Source organism: Condylura cristata, unplaced genomic scaffold, assembly GCF_000260355.1.
Source record: "Condylura cristata isolate star-nosed mole 26May11 unplaced genomic scaffold, ConCri1.0 scaffold00021, whole genome shotgun sequence".
Taxonomy (NCBI): domain Eukaryota; kingdom Metazoa; phylum Chordata; class Mammalia; order Eulipotyphla; family Talpidae; genus Condylura; species Condylura cristata.
This window is the reverse complement of record NW_004567122.1, coordinates 30,960,456-30,979,486: the sequence shown is the minus strand read 5'-3', so window position 1 is coordinate 30,979,486 and position 19,031 is coordinate 30,960,456. Positions and strand designations below refer to the sequence as shown.

The 19,031-nt window shown below is 39.8% G+C and overlaps 1 protein-coding gene across 1 annotated transcript in view; it reads left to right on the top strand.

The window, feature by feature from the left end:
• DIAPH1 (diaphanous-related formin 1) overlaps positions 1–19,031 on the top strand; it is a 93,592-nt gene that overhangs the window by 21,194 nt on the left and 53,367 nt on the right. Inside the window, exons 2-16 of the mRNA XM_012727778.1 lie at positions 4,192–4,218; positions 5,136–5,285; positions 7,524–7,625; positions 7,926–8,056; positions 8,243–8,329; positions 9,101–9,164; positions 10,272–10,411; positions 12,188–12,296; positions 12,792–12,902; positions 13,057–13,175; positions 14,044–14,160; positions 14,853–14,968; positions 15,685–15,749; positions 16,487–16,666; positions 17,850–18,297. Coding sequence (XP_012583232.1) covers positions 4,192–4,218; positions 5,136–5,285; positions 7,524–7,625; positions 7,926–8,056; positions 8,243–8,329; positions 9,101–9,164; positions 10,272–10,411; positions 12,188–12,296; positions 12,792–12,902; positions 13,057–13,175; positions 14,044–14,160; positions 14,853–14,968; positions 15,685–15,749; positions 16,487–16,666; positions 17,850–18,297 — 1,966 coding nt within the window. The remainder of the gene's footprint in view (positions 1–4,191; positions 4,219–5,135; positions 5,286–7,523; positions 7,626–7,925; positions 8,057–8,242; positions 8,330–9,100; positions 9,165–10,271; positions 10,412–12,187; positions 12,297–12,791; positions 12,903–13,056; positions 13,176–14,043; positions 14,161–14,852; positions 14,969–15,684; positions 15,750–16,486; positions 16,667–17,849; positions 18,298–19,031) is intronic.

Sequence of the window (19,031 nt, the reverse complement as noted above, 5' to 3'; positions counted from 1 at the left end):
TAAGTAGCTTTTTAACTCTTTATTTTTAGGTGTTCCCTCTCTTTGGCCTCCTTTTTATAGCTACCTAGTGCCTCTAATTCTCGAGCCTATAGAGAACCCTTTATATTTGGATTCATTGTTGATTTTTTCCCTCCTTCTAGTTTAGGGCTCCACTTTCTTTAGTCCATTGGGTTTTATGCCAGTGGTCTTTAGATTATTCCCTAGCCTCAAAATTTGGTTGCAGTTGTGCTTATGTTTTACTGTCTAACCTTGTATATTTCTCACACCATTTTTTCCCCTTTCTAAAAATGCCTTTTCTGTAGCTTTAGAGATGTTTCAGGAAATGAGATGCTTTGACTCAAATCAACCATCTTTTACCTAGAAGTTCCCATTTACCTAATCATGAGCCAGATTTTGACATTTACAAACATTTCATCCAGTATTTGTGCTTTCTCCAGTGTCTAAATTTATAGTTCAGTGGAAAACTCACTAGTGCAGCTAGGCTAGGACAGTAATGGCTTGATTTGGGAGCATAACAGAATTGACAGTTACAAGGCAAATGATGAGAATGAGAGGATTTACAGATAGGTAAACAACGTTTAGAACTGTTAGGAAAAAACTTGGACATCTGAGACAGGAAGCATAAATATATCTTCAGTGACATCTCCCTGTAGGCCAATACTTTTAGTTCTTTTCACTTTTCATGATCGAGGAGCTACTTGTTCTACATGTCGGAGAATCCAAAGAACAACTAATGTTACTATTACAAAAAAAATAAAACCTGAACAAAGCATATTGTTCACAAACACAGTATATCCATAGGACCTGTAAGAGAAACACACATAATATTGAGTGAGCATAGCCCAGAATACTGTAGTAGCAGGTTGGGTTCATTAATTGAATTGAGCTTGCTGTTTGGTTGTACAGGCAAACAGGATAGTGTCTGTACTATGATTTACTTTGCTGGTAGTTGCTGCCCTCTGTTGGATTAGTTCAGGAAACAAAATTTTTATTCTGCTTGGATCACTTATGTAGTCTTCACCCAAACTGAGTACTAAAACAGATTTCTTTTAAACGAATTAAATCTGTTCCAAGAAGAGCAAGAGAAAATAGTATCTTCCTTCTTTTGAAAATGTGTGTATACTTTTGTATCTATAGGCTACAATTAGGGGGCATAAAATGGAAGTAGGGCGCAATTTGGAGAGTATAGACTTGGGGCTTGCAGTCTGGAAAGCCAAGTTCCATTCTCAGTTTACTCCTAATCATGTGACCTCTGTGATTTACTCCATTGTCTGGGCTTTAGTTTCTTTGTTTATACAATAAACAGATGATGCAGATTTGAAGCTCCTCTAGGAATTGATATTTTAGGAAAGTAGCCCCAGATTATGGTATTTGTTCATAGCAATGTAATGACTGAGTCTCAGGCTTTGCCCTGAAGGAACTTAGTCTATATGGGGGGGTGGGGGGTGGGAAGAAAAGACAGAAAATCAAAGACAGCTGTAATTCATTACTGGAGTTGTGAGCCAAGCAAGGACTTAACATCATAGAAAACAGAAGGGGTACCTGACAAGTTAGAGGAGATGGCATCCTGCAGGCCAGTTGGTGTTAGCCTTGAAGACACATCTTAGGCTGTGGGAAGAAACAGCCTAAGGACATCTCTGGCCATGAGATAGCATGAATTGTTTGTGGACCTTTCACAAGAACAGGATGCCCAACTTTTAGTTTGAGGTGGAGAGTTTGTTGAGAGATGACTCTGGGGAAGGAAACCAGTAATATCAGATGCTAAAGAATTTGGGTTTTAACCTGAGGACAATGGGGGCTATTTAAAGGGTTTAAGTGGGGAGATAACATGGAGAGCTTAGCATTTTGGAGTGATTATCTTTGGATATAGTATGGAGAGTGGACTTGGTTTGGGACAAATGGGACTGAAGGCAAGGAGATTAAATTGGAAGCTATTATAATAAGTCAAGTAGTAGGCAAAAATGTCAGAAACTTAGCAGTGGGGTCGACAGAAGAGAAATAAACTAAGGGTCTGTAGACAGAAAAATCAACTGCAAGCCCATTCTTTCTCTTAACCTGCAGCTGTGACCCATCCAGTGGGCACTGCTTCCTTAGTGCCTACCTTTCATCATCCCTCCACTGTTGTTGCTGCGTTTTGAGGGAATGTTTTGAATTTGGAGGAGACAATCTAGAAGAGTTGCTTAGGAGCAAGAAAGTTTTGCCTTGTCAGTTGCAGTCTAAACTGCTTACAGTTACCTCTTTTGTGACTTGTGTCACCTCTGTATACCAACTGACTTAAGGGCAGTGACTAAAGGGAACTCTTGGATGTTGTCTCTGTCTTACTATCCTACTGGCTTGCTTCCTGTAAGCAGCACACACAAAGAAACTAAATTCCATTGCCACTGAGAAGGTTCTTATGATTTCAGGTGAGTGATTGGCACTCAGCAAGTGGAGGTTTGACCTCCTGACCTTGGAGAAGCGCAGAATTAAGATTCTGTTTACACTGGATTTAACTGAACTCTGACTTTGGGAATGTGAGCATAATGAAACAGATTTTTCTTGTCCATAAAAAGGTTAGAAAAACAGCTTTGTGGCATAGACAGAACAAACTTTTCCTTATTTGAGGAAGGCTAATCAAAGAGGCATTCATATACTCTTGTGAGGACATTTACAAAAAGATATAAAGTAAGTAGGACAAAGAAAAATTCCGGCTTTTTCATGCCTACTCATTTCAGATTTATTTTTTAGTATCATCTATATACAGAAGAGAACATAAAACGTTAAGATTAATTATAAACTGAGTAACTATGTAGCTGTCATTTATGTTAAGAAATAAAATATTAAAGCACTCTAGGAGCCCCTGGTCATCTTCCATATCACATGACACAAGTAATAACTACTGTTTTGATATTAAAATCATTCCCTTTATAATTTGACATTTTACTTGTATATGTTTTTAAACAACATAAATGAAGTATTGTATTTAATGTTATGTTTGTGAATAGCAGTAGTTTTTACTTTCTTTACATAATTGTCAAAACTTGTTTATCTTGATAAGCTACTTACCTCTTGATAACTATTGTCTGTTATAGGTATTGGTGTTGCTGCAAACATTCTTTTTATTACACATATTGCTATATATGTGCAAGTACATAGAAATATAAACATTTACTTGTAGTATATGTGCATTTTTAAGACAAGATTTATTTATGCATACAGGAACTGGGGTACAGGCCAGAGGAGTGAGGATAAGGGGGTGAGAGGATTCACCAGAGACAGAGTGGGGAGCAGAACAGGCAGATCCACTGAAACACTGCTGAGGGGAGCAGCAGGCGAGACAGGAGAAGTTTGCTGCACCATGTGGGTCAGCTCCCTGGCCAGGGATTGAACTCGTGCTGCAGTGGCTAAGGATAGCTTCAGAATGCAGTGCTTTAACTCCTTGTGCCACTAGGGAGGCCCTGTATGTGCATTTTTTTTTTAATATTTATTTATTTGTGCATACAGAACTGGGGTACAGGCCAGAGGCTCAGGGGCAGCGAGAGGCCTCATCAGAGACAGAGTGGGGAGCAGAACAGGCAGATTAACGAAGTACACTGCTGAGGGGAGCAGCGGGCGGGTCAGGAGAGGTCTGCCGCGCCATGTGGTCACCTCCGGGGCAGGCGGGAATCGAACTCATGCGGAAGTGGCTTTAGCTTCTTTGTGCTGTGCTTTAACCCGCTGCGCCACCAGGGAGGACCTATGTGCATTTTAACTTACTAGATGGTATAGAGTTTTCCCATGTGGCCATAGCAACTGACTTTACCATCAGTGTGTGAGAGCTCTTGCTGTCCTGACATGACAGACATGAATACTTTTGTCAGTTTTGAGAACAGGATTAACAAAATAATTTCTCCTTTTAATTTGCATGTCTTTGTTTATTTGTGAAATTCAACACATTTCTTGGCCGTTCATCCTCAAATTTAGAGTCTTCAGTTGTCCTTCTCCCTCTTAAACCACAAAGAATCATATGGTTAATGACCTAAAAACTTTTTCTGCCTCTACCTAAGGGAAAATACTAAGGACTAGCTTGTCGGAAATTTTTGTAGCTTGTGAGAGGTAGTTTAGATTTCTTTGACTTATTTTCTCTTTTCCCGCCCCCCCAACCCATCTGGTGTTTGGGAAGTTTCCTGGCATTTCACTCAACTTTCTTCTTCCTCCTTTCCTGTTTCCTAGACTCTGAAGCGGCTCATGGCAGATGAGGTAAGGAAACTTTATTTGGCATGTGCATGCTCTAGCTAATTTCCTACAGTATTTTCCAGTTGTTACTACTTCAACTTGTAATGGTGATGTGGGTTCTATTTTCAGGATACCCCAAAGCTTTTCCCTCACTCTTTGCTCTGCGTTTGGCTCTACTGCATGCAAGCTAACATTTGTTAGCTTCCATGGTTATACTCACTCTAAACTCTGTATGCCACTTACATTACTTGAAGCCTCTGCATGCTTGCAGATATTTATTGTTATTTTTTCATACAGGTTAAAAGCTGCAGCTTTTTAATGGTTCTTGTTGATTTGAGCATCTGTCTGTACTTTTGGTTTGAGGAATGTTTCATGAGTATTTGTTTGGCTGAGAGATAACATGTATACTCCTGAAGTACACCTTATTCTTTGCAAAGGGGATTTTGAAGAATATGTATTGACTTTTCTGCCTGCATAACATAAGAGCTATGTACCAGATGAAAGAAAGGGAATGGTTACTGCTCTTAAGGCATTTACTTGTTTATCCTGTATAAGATATCTATTAAAAATCTGACCACTTGATTGGTGGATAGCTAGACAGATGCAAAGGACATTTTATTGAGATACCTAAGTATATCAGAAACTTTCAGTTCTGTGCTGTTAGAAGAGTTAGAATTGACAGAGGTGCTCAAGAAACAACTTTTCTCTGTTTAGAGGTTACACGTCTTAATACTTAAGTTCTCTTTTGGTGAAGATGAAAATACAGAGTCACCATGATAAATTAGAAACAGTGACGACTATTTTTTTCTTTTCATATCATAAAAGTCTTGAACAACCCACAAATCATATGTAAAACGTTAGAGTTGGCTATTTGATATGTATTTTGTTGTGTAAATGAAAAGTGGGTCACTGCTAATACTTTTTTCCCCCCTTTTTCTTAGCTGGAGAGATTTACTAGCATGAGACATAAGAAGGAGAAGGAGAAACCCAATTCTGCTCATAGAAATTCGGCATATGGAGATGATCCCGCAGCACAGTCACTGCAGGACATTTCAGATGAACAAGTCCTAGTACTCTTTGAACAGATGTTGGTATGTTTCCCCAAAATAAAAATATTGCTTATTTCTGAAAATGTGTTTATAGGTATGGTGGGCCCACTGTAGAATATTAGTCCCCCTTAATTAAAATTGCCCTTAATTACAAAGAATTCCAGCCTTACCAGGAAAAGTTCTTAATAGCAGTCCCATTAATGAAGAGACTCAGCAAGTACCAAGTTATGGGATTGGGCTCTATGATTTAGAGTTGGATTATTTGGTCATTAACTACCTTGACCAACAACATTATAGCCACAATGACAGGATTAATGGACCAACTCATGTGGTTGTGTGGAGACCACCTTTGGGATAGCCGGAATAAATAGTGTTGAAGCATTCATAATGAACTCTATACAGAGAAATAGAGGAATAGAAAGGCATCATTTGCCCATGGCCCTCAGTTTAGTGGTGAAACTGGGGAGATAATTCTGATGCTAGATGATGTTTTAAAGATTGTGACTGAAGCCAGCTGAGTGATGAAGTAAACATGAATATGACTTATTTGCTGTCCTCATTGAGGAGCACTGAGTGAGGAAGATACTCAGTAAAAGTGTACCAGTGTTAAATCTTGGGAAGGTTAGAGTAAATGCTCTTAAGGTTTCATAAGAACTTTATAATGCTGGCATCTGTGATCTCAGAGTCGAATAGAGTTAGTGGCAGGTCTAACTTAAAAACATGGGATTAAAACACTTAGCTTGGGTCCTAGTACATAGGGAACATTCAAACAGTACTGTTGTTATTTGTTACTAAAATTTTCATTTTGTCCCTTTAGTTATCCAAGTGTATTAACAGTCTCTAAGAGTATGATCTCTAAAGACAATGTCTTGGTCTTGCATTATAAATTTAGATTTCTTTGGGGCCAGGAGGTATGGTAAGTACGTCAAACAAGCTAGATGAGGATAAAAAGGAAAAGTGATTTGAAAAAGGGCTTTCAGCATTTTTGCTAGGAAGTTAGGCCACAATTCACTTTCCGTAGGTTTTTAGCATTCTTATTGGGAATGCTAGCCCAGTAGTGTCAGATACTTCCATTTTTCAAAAGCAGCAGATAGCTATAAGTTTTCAAAACAGTAATTCTTTAATTACAGCAAATATAGCCAAAATTCAAATTTCCCCAATTAATTAAAAAATAATAATTTATTCAAATCCCAGTTCCAAATAAGGCCCATTATACTTACATTCTTTTAAATTTCATTTAATCTATGTTTTCCACCCCTCTCTTACCCTTGCTATTGCTATATATATATAAAAAAATCTTGAGAAACTGATCTGTAGATTTTCCTATAATGTGAAATTTTATCCTTGATAACAATCCCTTGGTGCTGTTTTACCAGATGTCTATATATTTATGTGACATCTTCAGTGTGTAAAATGTTGGGCTAACCAGGCAAAACATACTGTGTTTTTGGGTCTGATTCAACCTGAGGACTACCACTTTGCAACTGTTCGATTTATTTGTAAAGGGGGGGAATAAAAGTACTAGAAAGTAAGTCAGAAAAATTCAAATTTGCATTACTACTTGGAGACAATGATTCCTTCACATACACACTCCTGCACACACCTATATACCCCCAGAAGAAATAGAATATATCTACCTTTCTCACTGTACTTACTCATTCAGAGAATATTCTGGATCTTTCTAAGTTAAACTTTCCCTCACTCAGGCACATGGTCATATAGGCCCAGCAGAGCCTTTCCCCTAACACCTTGTCTCAGGTGGCATCTTTTGAGGGATCTACTTTATTCAGTCCTCCCACCCCTTCTTCATTGCAAAGGAGTTTGTGCAGAGGTTGACTTTACCAGGAGTGATATGTATTTAGATCCTGGAGGAATTGGTGCACATTTTGCTGGTGTCAGTTTTGCTGTATTTGGATAATCTAGTCACCTAGTGCTTCAGTCTGAAGTGACTATTAAGGTTGTCCTAAAGAGAAAAATTTGTATGTACTTTTCTTTGAATAATGCAGAAGTTTTCATTTATAGTATGAGTCTATTTATGTTAGGAAAAAAATAAGTGTACATATAGGCAAATGTCAGAAGGATTTATATCTCAATGTTAACCACATTTTTTCTTGAGGAATTTTCATCGTCTATAATAACTTCATCTCTAGGGACCAGGAAAACTTATTTTTTCAATAAGTATTTAATATGTTTAACTATTCGTTAAGTATACTAAGTATTAAAATCTAGAAACTTGTGAAGAATTTAGGCAGTTTTTCTCTTTTTTCCTCCCTCTCTTAGGTGGATATGAACCTGAATGAGGAAAAACAGCAACCTTTGAGGGAGAAGGATATAATCATCAAGAGGGAGATGGTGTCTCAATATTTGCATACCTCTAAAGCTGTGAGTTTTAGGATAGCTATCTTTGATAAAGGATATTTTGCCAAATTAAGGAACTTGGATTTGTTCCTTAACTTTATCTGTTTTATGTCATTAACTCTAATTCATTCTGTTAAATAAGCCTACTCATTTTCTTTTTACTCTCAGAAAGTGTATATGGGAATGGGATCGGAAACTCTGGTTCTCACATAGTTTGGTGTTTGGTGGTATTTGCCCTGACACTACTTACATTGTATTAACTATTAGTTTCTGATTTATGACTGACTCCTGTATTTACTAACGTGTCTCTGTGTTCCTGTCTAGGGCATGAGTCAAAAGGAGAGCGCTAGGTCTGCCATGGTGTACATTCAGGAGTTGAGGTCAGGCTTGCGGGACATACATCTACTCAGCTGCCTGGAGTCCCTGCGCGTCTCTCTAAACAACAACCCTGTTAGGTGAGGATTCTTGTGTAACAGGAATTGTAGCCCAAGGTTAGAATTCACTGGTAGGAAGTAAAGATCAGAGGAATCAGAGAAGTATGAGAATGTTTTGAATTGATAGTAAAGAGTGGCCAGGAAAAGTGTTTCAGTGAATATTTTTTGATCTGATTTGCTAATGTGTTGTGTCTGTGTTCTTTACAGTTGGGTACAAACATTTGGTGCTGAGGGCCTGGCCTCCTTGTTGGACATCCTTAAACGACTTCATGATGAGAAAGAGGAGATTACTGGGTGAGAACTTCCAAGTATTGACATCTGAGTAGTGGGTAGTAGGGTGCTTGACTATTTACACCAAAAGAGCAAATAATAGTTAAAATGAAATGCACTGGAAGAATATGCTATTAGCTAAGGATGGGTTAATCATAGGGATGAGTAGAGGATAAATGATGATTATAAATAGAGGAAAGGGAAGAGGAACTTAAATTTCATGGTGAATAATACAGGATATATACCATACAACATTATGAGTTCCCAGCACAAGACTGTTTTCTGGAAACAGTCTTATTTAATCTGGAGCTGCCCTGTGATCTTGTCTGGGTCATATTTCACTTGGAGTCCTATGCACTTAAACAGTTTAGAGCTAGTTTTATATCATTCGTCAGGGTTTGACTAATTCTGGGGATACCTTGGACTGTCTTAGGCTACCTTGGAGCCAGCTTGAACCAAAGTGTCTGAATGTTCAGACTCCTGCTTGTAACATTTGAAGTAGTGAGACAAACAGATGTAACATCTCTCAGAAGTTATCCTGATAGTATTAGCACTTAGGACCTAGAAGGAGTTATAGGGCATACTAAATTGTTGGCTCGTGAGATTAGTGAGAAGTCTGTGATGGTAGGGATCCTTTTTTAACTGCTCTGTTTCTGCCAGTGTTTCAGGCAAAGTGCTGTGTCCTAGAATTTAATCAGCTACTAGTTGGGTTGTTCTTAACATCTTGTCCGGAAGATTGAAAAAATCAAATAAAAAATGACAAAGTGACCTCTCTATCTTTTTTTATATATGCAGAAACTATGATAGTCGAAATGAGCATGAGATCATTCGTTGCTTAAAAGCTTTTATGAACAACAAGGTGAGTTTTTTTTTTTTATTCTCATTCAGATTCTTATTATGAGCCCCATTTTTTGTCTTCTATTGGCAGACTTCAAAAAGGAACTAGAAGGTTGAGGTTCAAGACTTCCCATCTTAATATCCTAACTGTTGGATTGCCATACATATAAGCCTGCATGAACTTTTTGTCCTTTCTAATGTCTATGCCAGAGGACAGGATCAATTTTCTTCCTTTGTCTATAATGTCTTCTGCTAATTCTTGAATTTCCTAACCTGTAGATACTATTTTTGGAATGTTAACCTTATTCTTGACTTTTGTTTTTCCTTCTCAACTTGTTCCTACCTTTAGAATCTCTTATCTTTTTTTGTCTGTTTAGTATTTGAAACCCAGGGATCCCACAGTTACTTGCTTCTGAATGCAAATCTGTCTTCCTCACTATTTAATTTTGTTATACTTAACCTAGTGTATTGTATGGGGGCGCATTTAAAAGAAGCATAAAAATTAAAGATTTTTAAAAGACACAATTCTAATTCTGTCTTGTCTACTAGAAAATAATTTTGTTGTGCTCACCTCTCTTTAGCTACACGGGGAAGTGTTTTCCTCCTGTATTAGTTTGCTAGGGCTGCTGTGAACAGAGTACTACAAACCAGTATCTTAAACAACAGAAATTTATTGTTTCATAGTTCTAGAGGCTGTACGTCCAAGTTCAGAGTGTCAGCAAGATTACTTGCTTCAGAAGACTATGAGGGAGAATGTTTGACGTCTTATAGTGCTTGGTGGCTTGCTGGAAGCCTGGCATTCCTTGATTTGTCAATGTATCATCAGTCCGCCTTTGTGTTCACATGGCATTCTCTCTGTTTGCATGTCTAGGCCCACATATTCCCTCTCTGTGAGGATGCTAGTTATGTGGGATTAGGGGGCCTATTCTATCCCACAATGTAACCTAATTGATTACATCTGCAATGACCCTACTTCCAAGTGAAGTTTTGGGGGCTCATTCGGCCTTCACATGTGAATATTGACAGGAAGAGTGGGGAATGTGGATACCCTTCAACTCATACTCTTAAACTCCTGTATGGTTAGATGCTGTCATTTTTACATCCCCCTTCTCTGTTATTTTCCTACCAGTTTGGAATCAAGACCATGCTGGAGACAGAAGAAGGAATCCTACTGCTGGTCAGAGCCATGGATCCCGCTGTTCCCAACATGATGATTGATGCAGCTAAGCTGCTTTCTGCTCTTTGTATCCTACCCCAGCCAGAGGACATGTACGTGACTACAATTCTCTTTTTCATTCTCTTCTCTGAACCATCTTCCCAAGTCTGGAGGAATATTGAGTTGATTATGTTTCCACTTGGTCTTAAATGCAACGTAAAACGTATTTCTTCCCAGACATAAACACACTGAATCTTAATATTAAAGATTGTTGAGTAATGGAGGCTGTCCTGAGTTTACTACTGGTTTTCAGAGGAACAACAGATTGTCTTTTAGCTCTCCATTGATACTTATATTGTTTAGGACAAATGTTTTCTTTTTTATTTTCCCAAAATTCAGAAGTAATGTTATTTTAACAATTCACACAAACAGTATATTATGCAAGTATGTAGAGTACAGCATAACAGCCTCATTCCTTCAGTAAATCCTATTCTGCAGAGGTAACCATTGTGAATGACTTGGTATAGTTTCAGATTTTTAAGGAATTAATTCCTTTAGTATAAGATTTTTATTTATTTTATTTTGCATAGAAGAACTTGGGTGTAGGCCAGAGGTGCAGGGGGTGAGAGGGTTTACCAGAGATAGAGATGGGAGCAGAACAAGCAGATCTACTGAAATACACTGCTGAGGAGAGTAGTGGGGTGAGACAGGAGAGGTCTGCTGTGCCATGTGTCAGCTCCTTGGCGGAAGATCAAACTCAAGCCATCACGGTGGGCCATCATGGTGGTAGCCCTGAAACTTAATCACTAGACCACCAGGGAGGCCCTCAAATCTTTTTTTTAGGACAGAGAAATATATTGCATTTACTTGATTCTAAAACATCTTCTACCACTCTATAAGATGGTATCTTAGAAATGAAGAAAGATGACTTATGCCTTTAAAACCATTTGTATATAGAGAAAAAATTTTTATTTTTATGGAGGGGTTCGTTTAACGAATACCAAATAATACTATTCATTCTTTTCAACTTGTTTCTTTTTATTTAGCAGTAAACCTTGGACATCATTTTAATGCCAGTACTTATAGATCTACCTTATTATTGTTAGTGGCTCTAACATTCCTTAATATATGTGCCTTATAATTCTCCATTGCTAGACTGTTAATTTTTTTTTCTAATAGGTAGATTTTTTTTTTTTTATTTTACAAAAGTTTATTTTTACATCATTTTGTACATTTTTTTTTTTCCTCAATTGTAATCCCCGCGGGTTTCCCATCACCAAGTCACCCGTGTGCCATCACCATAATCCCGTGTATTTCCCTCCCCACCCCCCCCATTTTTGATCTCATTCCCCACTCCACCCCCGCAAAATGTCTCTGGTATATGGTTGTTCATTATTTTTGTTATTTTCTCGCCTGGTCCATATAGGTAGATTTTTTTTTAAAACAGATTCTCATCCCTGTTCAAGATGATAAAAATTTTACTACTATAAATGCTATTTCAATATAATATCTTTGTACGCATATTTTTTCACACTTGTGTATTTGTATTGGATAGGTTTATAGAAGTAGTAACCTACTTGTAATAGTTCTAGTATTCTCTGCATTAAAAATTGGTGCTGTAAATGCCCTTCCAAAAGTTATATCAATTTATTCTCTGTAGAACAGAGGTTTTAATTTGCTATTTAGGGATACAATTCAGGGAGTACATTTTTCTGAAGAGATGTTCCTTTGCTTTCAGCAGATCTGGCTTTGCTCTTAAGTGATGAGAAGAATGTGGAAAATCCAGAATGATGATAATCTTTAACTGATGTGCCCGTGTGTGTTACCTGTTTTGCATGTCTGTGTCAGGATGCCTGAGCAGTTCTGTCCCTTTGCTTTTTCCTGGCCAGGAATGTAAGGGTTTTGGAGGCAATGACAGAAAGAGCTGAGATGGATGATGTGGAACGTTTTCAGCCACTGCTGGATGGATTAAAAAGTGGCACATCTATTGCACTCAAGGCATGTATTCCCCCTGCAGCTGGTTCCCAAGGGTAGAATTCAAGATGGAAAAACTTAAGTTCACTTGACCTTTTAGTAGGACAAATGGGATGGTTCCCAGCTGTATATTTATATTTCAGATTTTGTTCTGAAGGGGAAAATGATTATTTCCCTAAGAAGACAGAGGAGAACAGTTTTCCTGATTTTTGAGATGAGTGAAAGGTTTGGTATTTATTCACAAGCTAGGAAAACCAGTGCCTGGAACAAATTATACCACCACATTCTTAAAATTATAATATTTAGACCTTTTAGTTCTTTAGACCCGTGCTTTAGGTCTTACTGCTTTAGCAGAAAGTAATTTGTGTGGCCTTGTAAAATATATCTTCTAATACATCTATTACATGGAGTCTAATATATCTTCTAGACTGTATTTTAGGACTTCAGAATTTGTTAAGAGAATGGAATCTTGATCCCTACGAGTCAACATTTATAAACTGCTTAATTTTCTTATTTTAGGTGGGGTGCCTACAGCTGATCAACGCTCTAATCACACAAGCTGAGGAACTTGATTTCCGAGTTCATATACGAAGTGAACTGATGCGCTTGGGATTGCATCAAGTGTTGCGGGTAAGAAGCAAGACTTCGTTAGAAAGCTGGTGCCTTCCTGCCCTTACATAGCTCAATATCCCAGGGATAACTTTAATTTTCAGTTTAAATCCAAATGGTTTTTAGGTAGCATAGGACTCCTGTGTTTCCTGATATCTACTTTTGTCATTGACAGGAACTTCGAGAGATTGAAAATGAAGATATGAGAGTACAGATATCTGTATTTGATGAACACGGGGATGAAGATTCTGAAGAATTGAGGGGACGACTGGAGGACATTCGAATCGAGATGGAATATCCTTTTACTGACTGGTTTCAAGATAGTGGAGATTTTCATTTGCATTCAGCTGTAGATCTTGGTCTGGATTGGTGTGGGGGTGATGACTCCTCACAGGACTTTCAACCCATGTGCCTGCTCAGTAGACAGTGCAGGTGTGTTTTGATTGCTGTTGTATTTACTTAGCTTCAAAAGGACACCAGAAGTTAACAAAGGTGATTTGTGGGTTGCTCAGCATGGAAGAGGCCATCAAAATGAGTATAGAACATGATAGTTTAGCTTAACTAGATGTGGCATTTACTAAGATAAAGATCTTTGAAAAATGTACACAAAGTGGGGAGTAATGTTATAATTTCCTTCCCATATATATCTGCAAGGTTGGCAGAGTAATTTGATCGCCCATTGATACTTGGCACAAGTGACTGAGGCAGTCAACTTCTTATTGCTTGATACTCTAGCCAGATACCTCCATTGGTTTTGAACATATTTCTAGGAGGAATGCTGTAAGAATAAAAGTGACATCTTTTTTTTTTTTTTTTAAAGATTTATTATTTGTGCATACAGAGTACAGGCCAGAGGTGCAGGGGTGGTGAGAGGATTCACCAGCTACAGAGTGGGAAAGGGAACAGGCAGGTCAATGAAGTACGCTGCTGAGGGGAGCAGCGGGCGGGTCAGGAGAGGTCTGCCACGTCATGTGAATTACCTCCGGGGCTGGCGGGGATTGAACTCATGCTGAAGTGGCTTTAGCTTCTCAATGCTTGGCTTTAACCTGTGATGCCACCAGAGAGGGCCCCATAGAAGTGACATCTGTTTACTCAAGAGGTGGGCAAGATGTCAAACATAGTTTTTAAATATATGCTTTCCTTAGCGTTTTCCCTTTTCCACTGACTTCAGTGAAATCTTCCAGATTCTCTTAAACACAGTGAAAGATTCAAAGGCAGAACCACACTTTCTCTCCATCCTGCAGCACTTACTCTTGGTTCGAAATGACTATGAAGCCAGGTAAGATAATATGCCTGTGGAAAGTTTCAAATTTGAGTCTATTAGAGTGGGACCCTTGTCTAAAGTTTATCTGTAAAAGAAAAAGAAAAGACAAGGATTAGGGTTCATTTTTAGTCACACTTATAAAGGGAGTTGTCACTTGTCTCTTTATTTACAACTGAAGGCCATCTCTATGGAAAAAGGATGGCGTGTATAAGGTGAAATGCCATTGCTGTTTTGAAGGGGCTCGGTAGAGTAGGGTAAGGAAGGTAAACAGCAAAGGTTAGCAGTTTAAAGTTCTTGTAGGTTGCCTGGCATTAGAGCTTCAGCAATAATAACTTGGGTCATGCCTGAGTTTTTAGATGGAAAAGGATTGGTTTTAGGGGCAAATGGCAAGAAGTTTTGATTATCTGAAGTAGATGGGTTAGATAATATGGAAGAGGAGGGTTTCTTAGCATAGTATCAGTACTGGTGATAATTTTGTAAATAAGTCTTTTCCAGAACACTTACCCTTAAGTTCTTCTATTGTCAAAGCAATTAAGTCCTTAATGCCAAATATGTGCATGTGTATAAAACTATATGTATGTATAGTTTCCCTTTTTATTTTGTCACATGTGTATATTATATATATTATATGTTATATCTGACAGAAAATAAAAATGAAAACTATATTTCAGTTTCCCTTTAATAACTTCCATTTGTTTCTTCCATAGACCACAGTACTATAAGTTGATTGAAGAATGTATTTCTCAAATAATTCTGCACAAGAATGGGGCTGATCCTGATTTCAAGTGCCGGCACCTCCAGATAAATATTGAGGGATTAATTGGTAAGCTTACTTTTCTCCTGATACCTTGAAACACTGCTTCTGCCATTTTGCATCTTTATTTCAGAGACAGTATCTTATACTTTCATTTTTGCCCTTTTTTAGGTGGTGTCACAACATTTATGTTAGGAATATAAAGCCTTTTTGTTTACTTTTACCTAAACACCACCTGACCTTTTGTTTGTTTTTAAGATTTTTATTTATTTATGCATACAGAACTGGGGTACAGGCCACAGGTGGAGGTAAGAGGATTCACCAGAGAGAGTGGGGAGCAGAATAGGCAGATACACTGAAGTACACTGCTGAGGGGAGCACAGGCGGTCAAGAGAGATCTGCTACATCGTGTGGGTCACCTCCCTGGCCAGGGATTGAATTCATGCAGCAGTGGCTATGATAGCTTCATAGTGCCACCAGGGAGGGCCCCACCTGAATTTTTGAATGGCAGCTGTTCTGCATCTCAACACTGCTGAAGTACATCACTCGTAGGCATTCTCTATGGCAACCAGGTTGGTGGCCTTACTACATGGTATAGTACGGAAATTATGTGATGATCTTACCTGATAGTTCCATTTCTTCATCTAGAGTAGAACAATAAAAAGGACACTAATAACAACCAGAAGAACAAAAAACTGTCCTTGAGTTTTGTTGAAGGGCTTAGGTAGTGAAAAGGGAAGACAAGAGAACTGGGAACTTTACTTACTGGCTCCTCTTCTTTTCAGACCAAATGATTGACAAAACAAAAGTGGAGAAATCTGAAGCCAAAGCTACAGAACTGGAAAAAAAGGTGTGTTATGGGTGATCCGAAATTTGGGGGTGTATCTTTTGTCTAAAAATTAAGATTTTTCTGACATGTGAGAAAATTGCCTGTGATATTTTGAAAACATTCAGTGCACAGTAGCAGATTCCCAGAGGAAACCTTTCTGTTATAGTTACCCAGTGAAGAAAGCAATATGGTCGTGGTCATGAGGAGCTAGTTAGTGGAGAGTTTATACAATTCTTGAGCCCCTGGACAGGATAAGAAAGATAGGTTATGAGTTTAGATAATAATGCCAGCATTCTCAAGTTAGCTTCACAAGGCCTGTTATCCCTAGAACAACAGGAACTGGAGTAGATCTGAACTCTTTCTCTCTTTGGTTATTAAAGACTGTGATTACAGTGGGTTTTTTGACCCTAGGGACTATTTGGGTTGTACCACATAGCTGTCTGGTTGAAACATCTTTACAATCTTAGTGGGTGTTTATTTTTTTGATATGTTGGTTGGCTTTTGTTTGTTTTTGGGATATTTTGTTCGTAGCTATACCAAAGAATCAACTGGAAATGATATTCTGATTCCCAGCTCTTTAAAGGTCACAATCTTGGTGTTCTGACCTGCCCCCATCCCCTTTCTGTGCTGCCCAGGCATTCTGTGGGTCAATGAGCTCTGTAGATCAAGTATTGGCACAAAGCAGTGAATTATGGAAAGTAACATGCTTCTCACCAAGATGGTGAGCTTGCTGGGAGCCTGGTTCCTTTCTCCTCTAGCTGGATTCAGAGTTAACAGCCCGACATGAGCTACAGGTGGAAATGAAAAAAATGGAAAACGACTTTGAACAGAAGCTCCAGAGTCTTCAAGGAGAAAAGGATGCACTGGATTGTGAAAAGCAGCAAATTGCCACTGAGAGAAAGGACCTGGAAGCAGAAGTGGCTCAGCTCACAGGAGAGGTAATGTGTGAGGGGGCAGGCCAGCAGCTGCCTCAGGATGAGCCTTGGTCAGCTCCCTCCTAGGGGCTGGTACAGCATACTAGTAGGTTATCTATTAGACAGTGCATGCTTTAAAATCCTCCTACTTTTTTGTTTTCTTGAAGTAAGTAGTATATGAGGTGGAAAATTTGGAAAATGCACAGTAGCATAAAGAATAAAACAAGTTATACTACTACCCAGAAATAAAGATAGTCTAGTCTAATCTTCTAATAAATTTAAATGTGACTACTGTTTAGAAGTAAATGTGTTTTACAGAGCAACCCCAATGTGAAATGGGTTGGCTTGACTGTGGATGCTCACCCACACACTTAAAAGGGACCTAAAATGAGACTCAACTGCAGACATAAACAAGTTAACAAAGGGTTTATTTACAGAAAGGAGAAATGAAGAAATAAATAACTCAGAGAGAAAGAGAGAGACATAAATTGGTGAACATGTCTTACCAGTTCTGCTGAGCTGGAACCCCACTAGCATGCTGAAAACTGGTGAAAAACCAAGGACCCCCCAAGGCCCACATGTCTGGTCATATACCAAACCTGGCTGTCTTACTTCAGTTCCCAGCATGCTCCCTTCAGTGGTGATAGCATATGGGATTTCTAGTCCTTGGTATCTTGGATCTCTTTGGCTTGGGGTGGGGGTGGAGTCCATAAAACCTATTTGTGGAGTTCAGGTCATCCTTTCTCCCCAACAATGAGACTATACTCATATTTGCTAATTTTCTCTTACTATTTTCTGTCATCTTTGAACAGGTTTTTCCCACACACACACACACCGTCTCCACAGTTATAGATCTCAAATAATTTGTGATATTTTACAGATTATTTAACATGTACCATACATGTTAATTATGTAATTAGAGTATTTGATTTAATTGACCTTTGTATTTTCTAATCAGAGGGAAAGATAAGCGTAAAGATTGAAGTGGCCTTATTAATGTAAAGCATTGTAAAATAAGAACACAAAGGTCCAAATTCTGGTTTTGGCTTTGCCACTAAATAGTGATATAGCAAATCATTTTGTCTGTCTCAGTCCTCTCAGTTTCTTTGTGTATAAAATGAGAAGTTTGTATTCCTTAGGTCTCTTCCAGTCCCATTCCTCTCTGAAGTGCAGTTAAAAAGCTCTCCCATTGATGTTGTTTCTGTAGGTTGCCAAGCTCTCCATGGAACTGGAAGATGCCAAGAAAGAAAGGGATTCTCTCTCTGCTGCAGCTATTGCTGCGGCAGCCTCCATCAGTGCTGTTCCCCCTGCCCCTTCTTCCCCTACTAGCTCTGCTTCTCCTCTGTCCCCATCCTCTCCTTTACCCCCTCCTCTACCTCTTCCTGAGAGTTGTGCCATTCCTCCTCCACCACCACCCCCTCCCTTGCCTGGAAGTTCTCCTATCCCCCCACCCCCTCCCCCTCCATCCCTCTGCTCCGGCCACGAGCTGCACCTGGAACTGCAGGGGTGCCCACACCCCACCCCATTCTGCACTCGAGGCACCCCCTCCTCCTCCATCCCTCTGCTCCGGCCACGAGCTGCACCTGGAACTGCAGGGGTGCCCACACCCCACCCCATTCTGCACTCGAGGAGGCTACTCAGTGAGGGGCCCACAGGTCTGTGGTTCGTTCTCCCCAGGCGGGGGTCCCCGTTAGCAGCCGTACAGGACAGGTAGGGATTAGCCAGAGGCAGCAGCATCGTGGTGCCGCACACTCGGGAATGTTCTCGGCTGCCTGGAGAGGAGACGGTTCTCAGGCCTGGGAAAGGCCTCGGAAACCAAACCCTGACTCTGGGCGGGAGGCTCAGGCCGTCCCCAAGGGGAGACATAGCGGCACTTCACTTGAGCCCAAGGGGAAGGTGTTAGCCCACCTCGCTCGAGTCTCGGATTAGAGCAGGAAGGGGGTGAGGCTGCCCTGAGGACAGGTGGGCAGGTCGGACTGGGTCCCTCCTCTTGGAAAGGGGGTTGGGGTGCTTGGGACCCCAGGACCTCCCACTTTCACACGTCTGTGTGAGCATCACCCAAACGTGAAGGGGCCCATGGAGGAAACAGAACACTCGAGAACAGTGTCAGGTCCACAGCGCAGCCCTCTGCGTCACAGTCTCCCCTTCAGTGGCAGAGGGGGCCGCCTTCCTTTCTCTAAGTGATACTTGCTTAAAAAAAAAAAAAGTTTGCAGGCAGCGAGCACCTGCCTGACCATTAAAATCCACCAGCCCTGCACCCACCCCCACTCAGGGTCAGACCCTCGATTCTGATGCGTCAGGAAGACTGACATTTTCACCCTCCAGGTGCTGTCACACCTTGTCTTAAATGATGGTCGCCACACCCCAGTGAGTGGACCCTGACCATAGG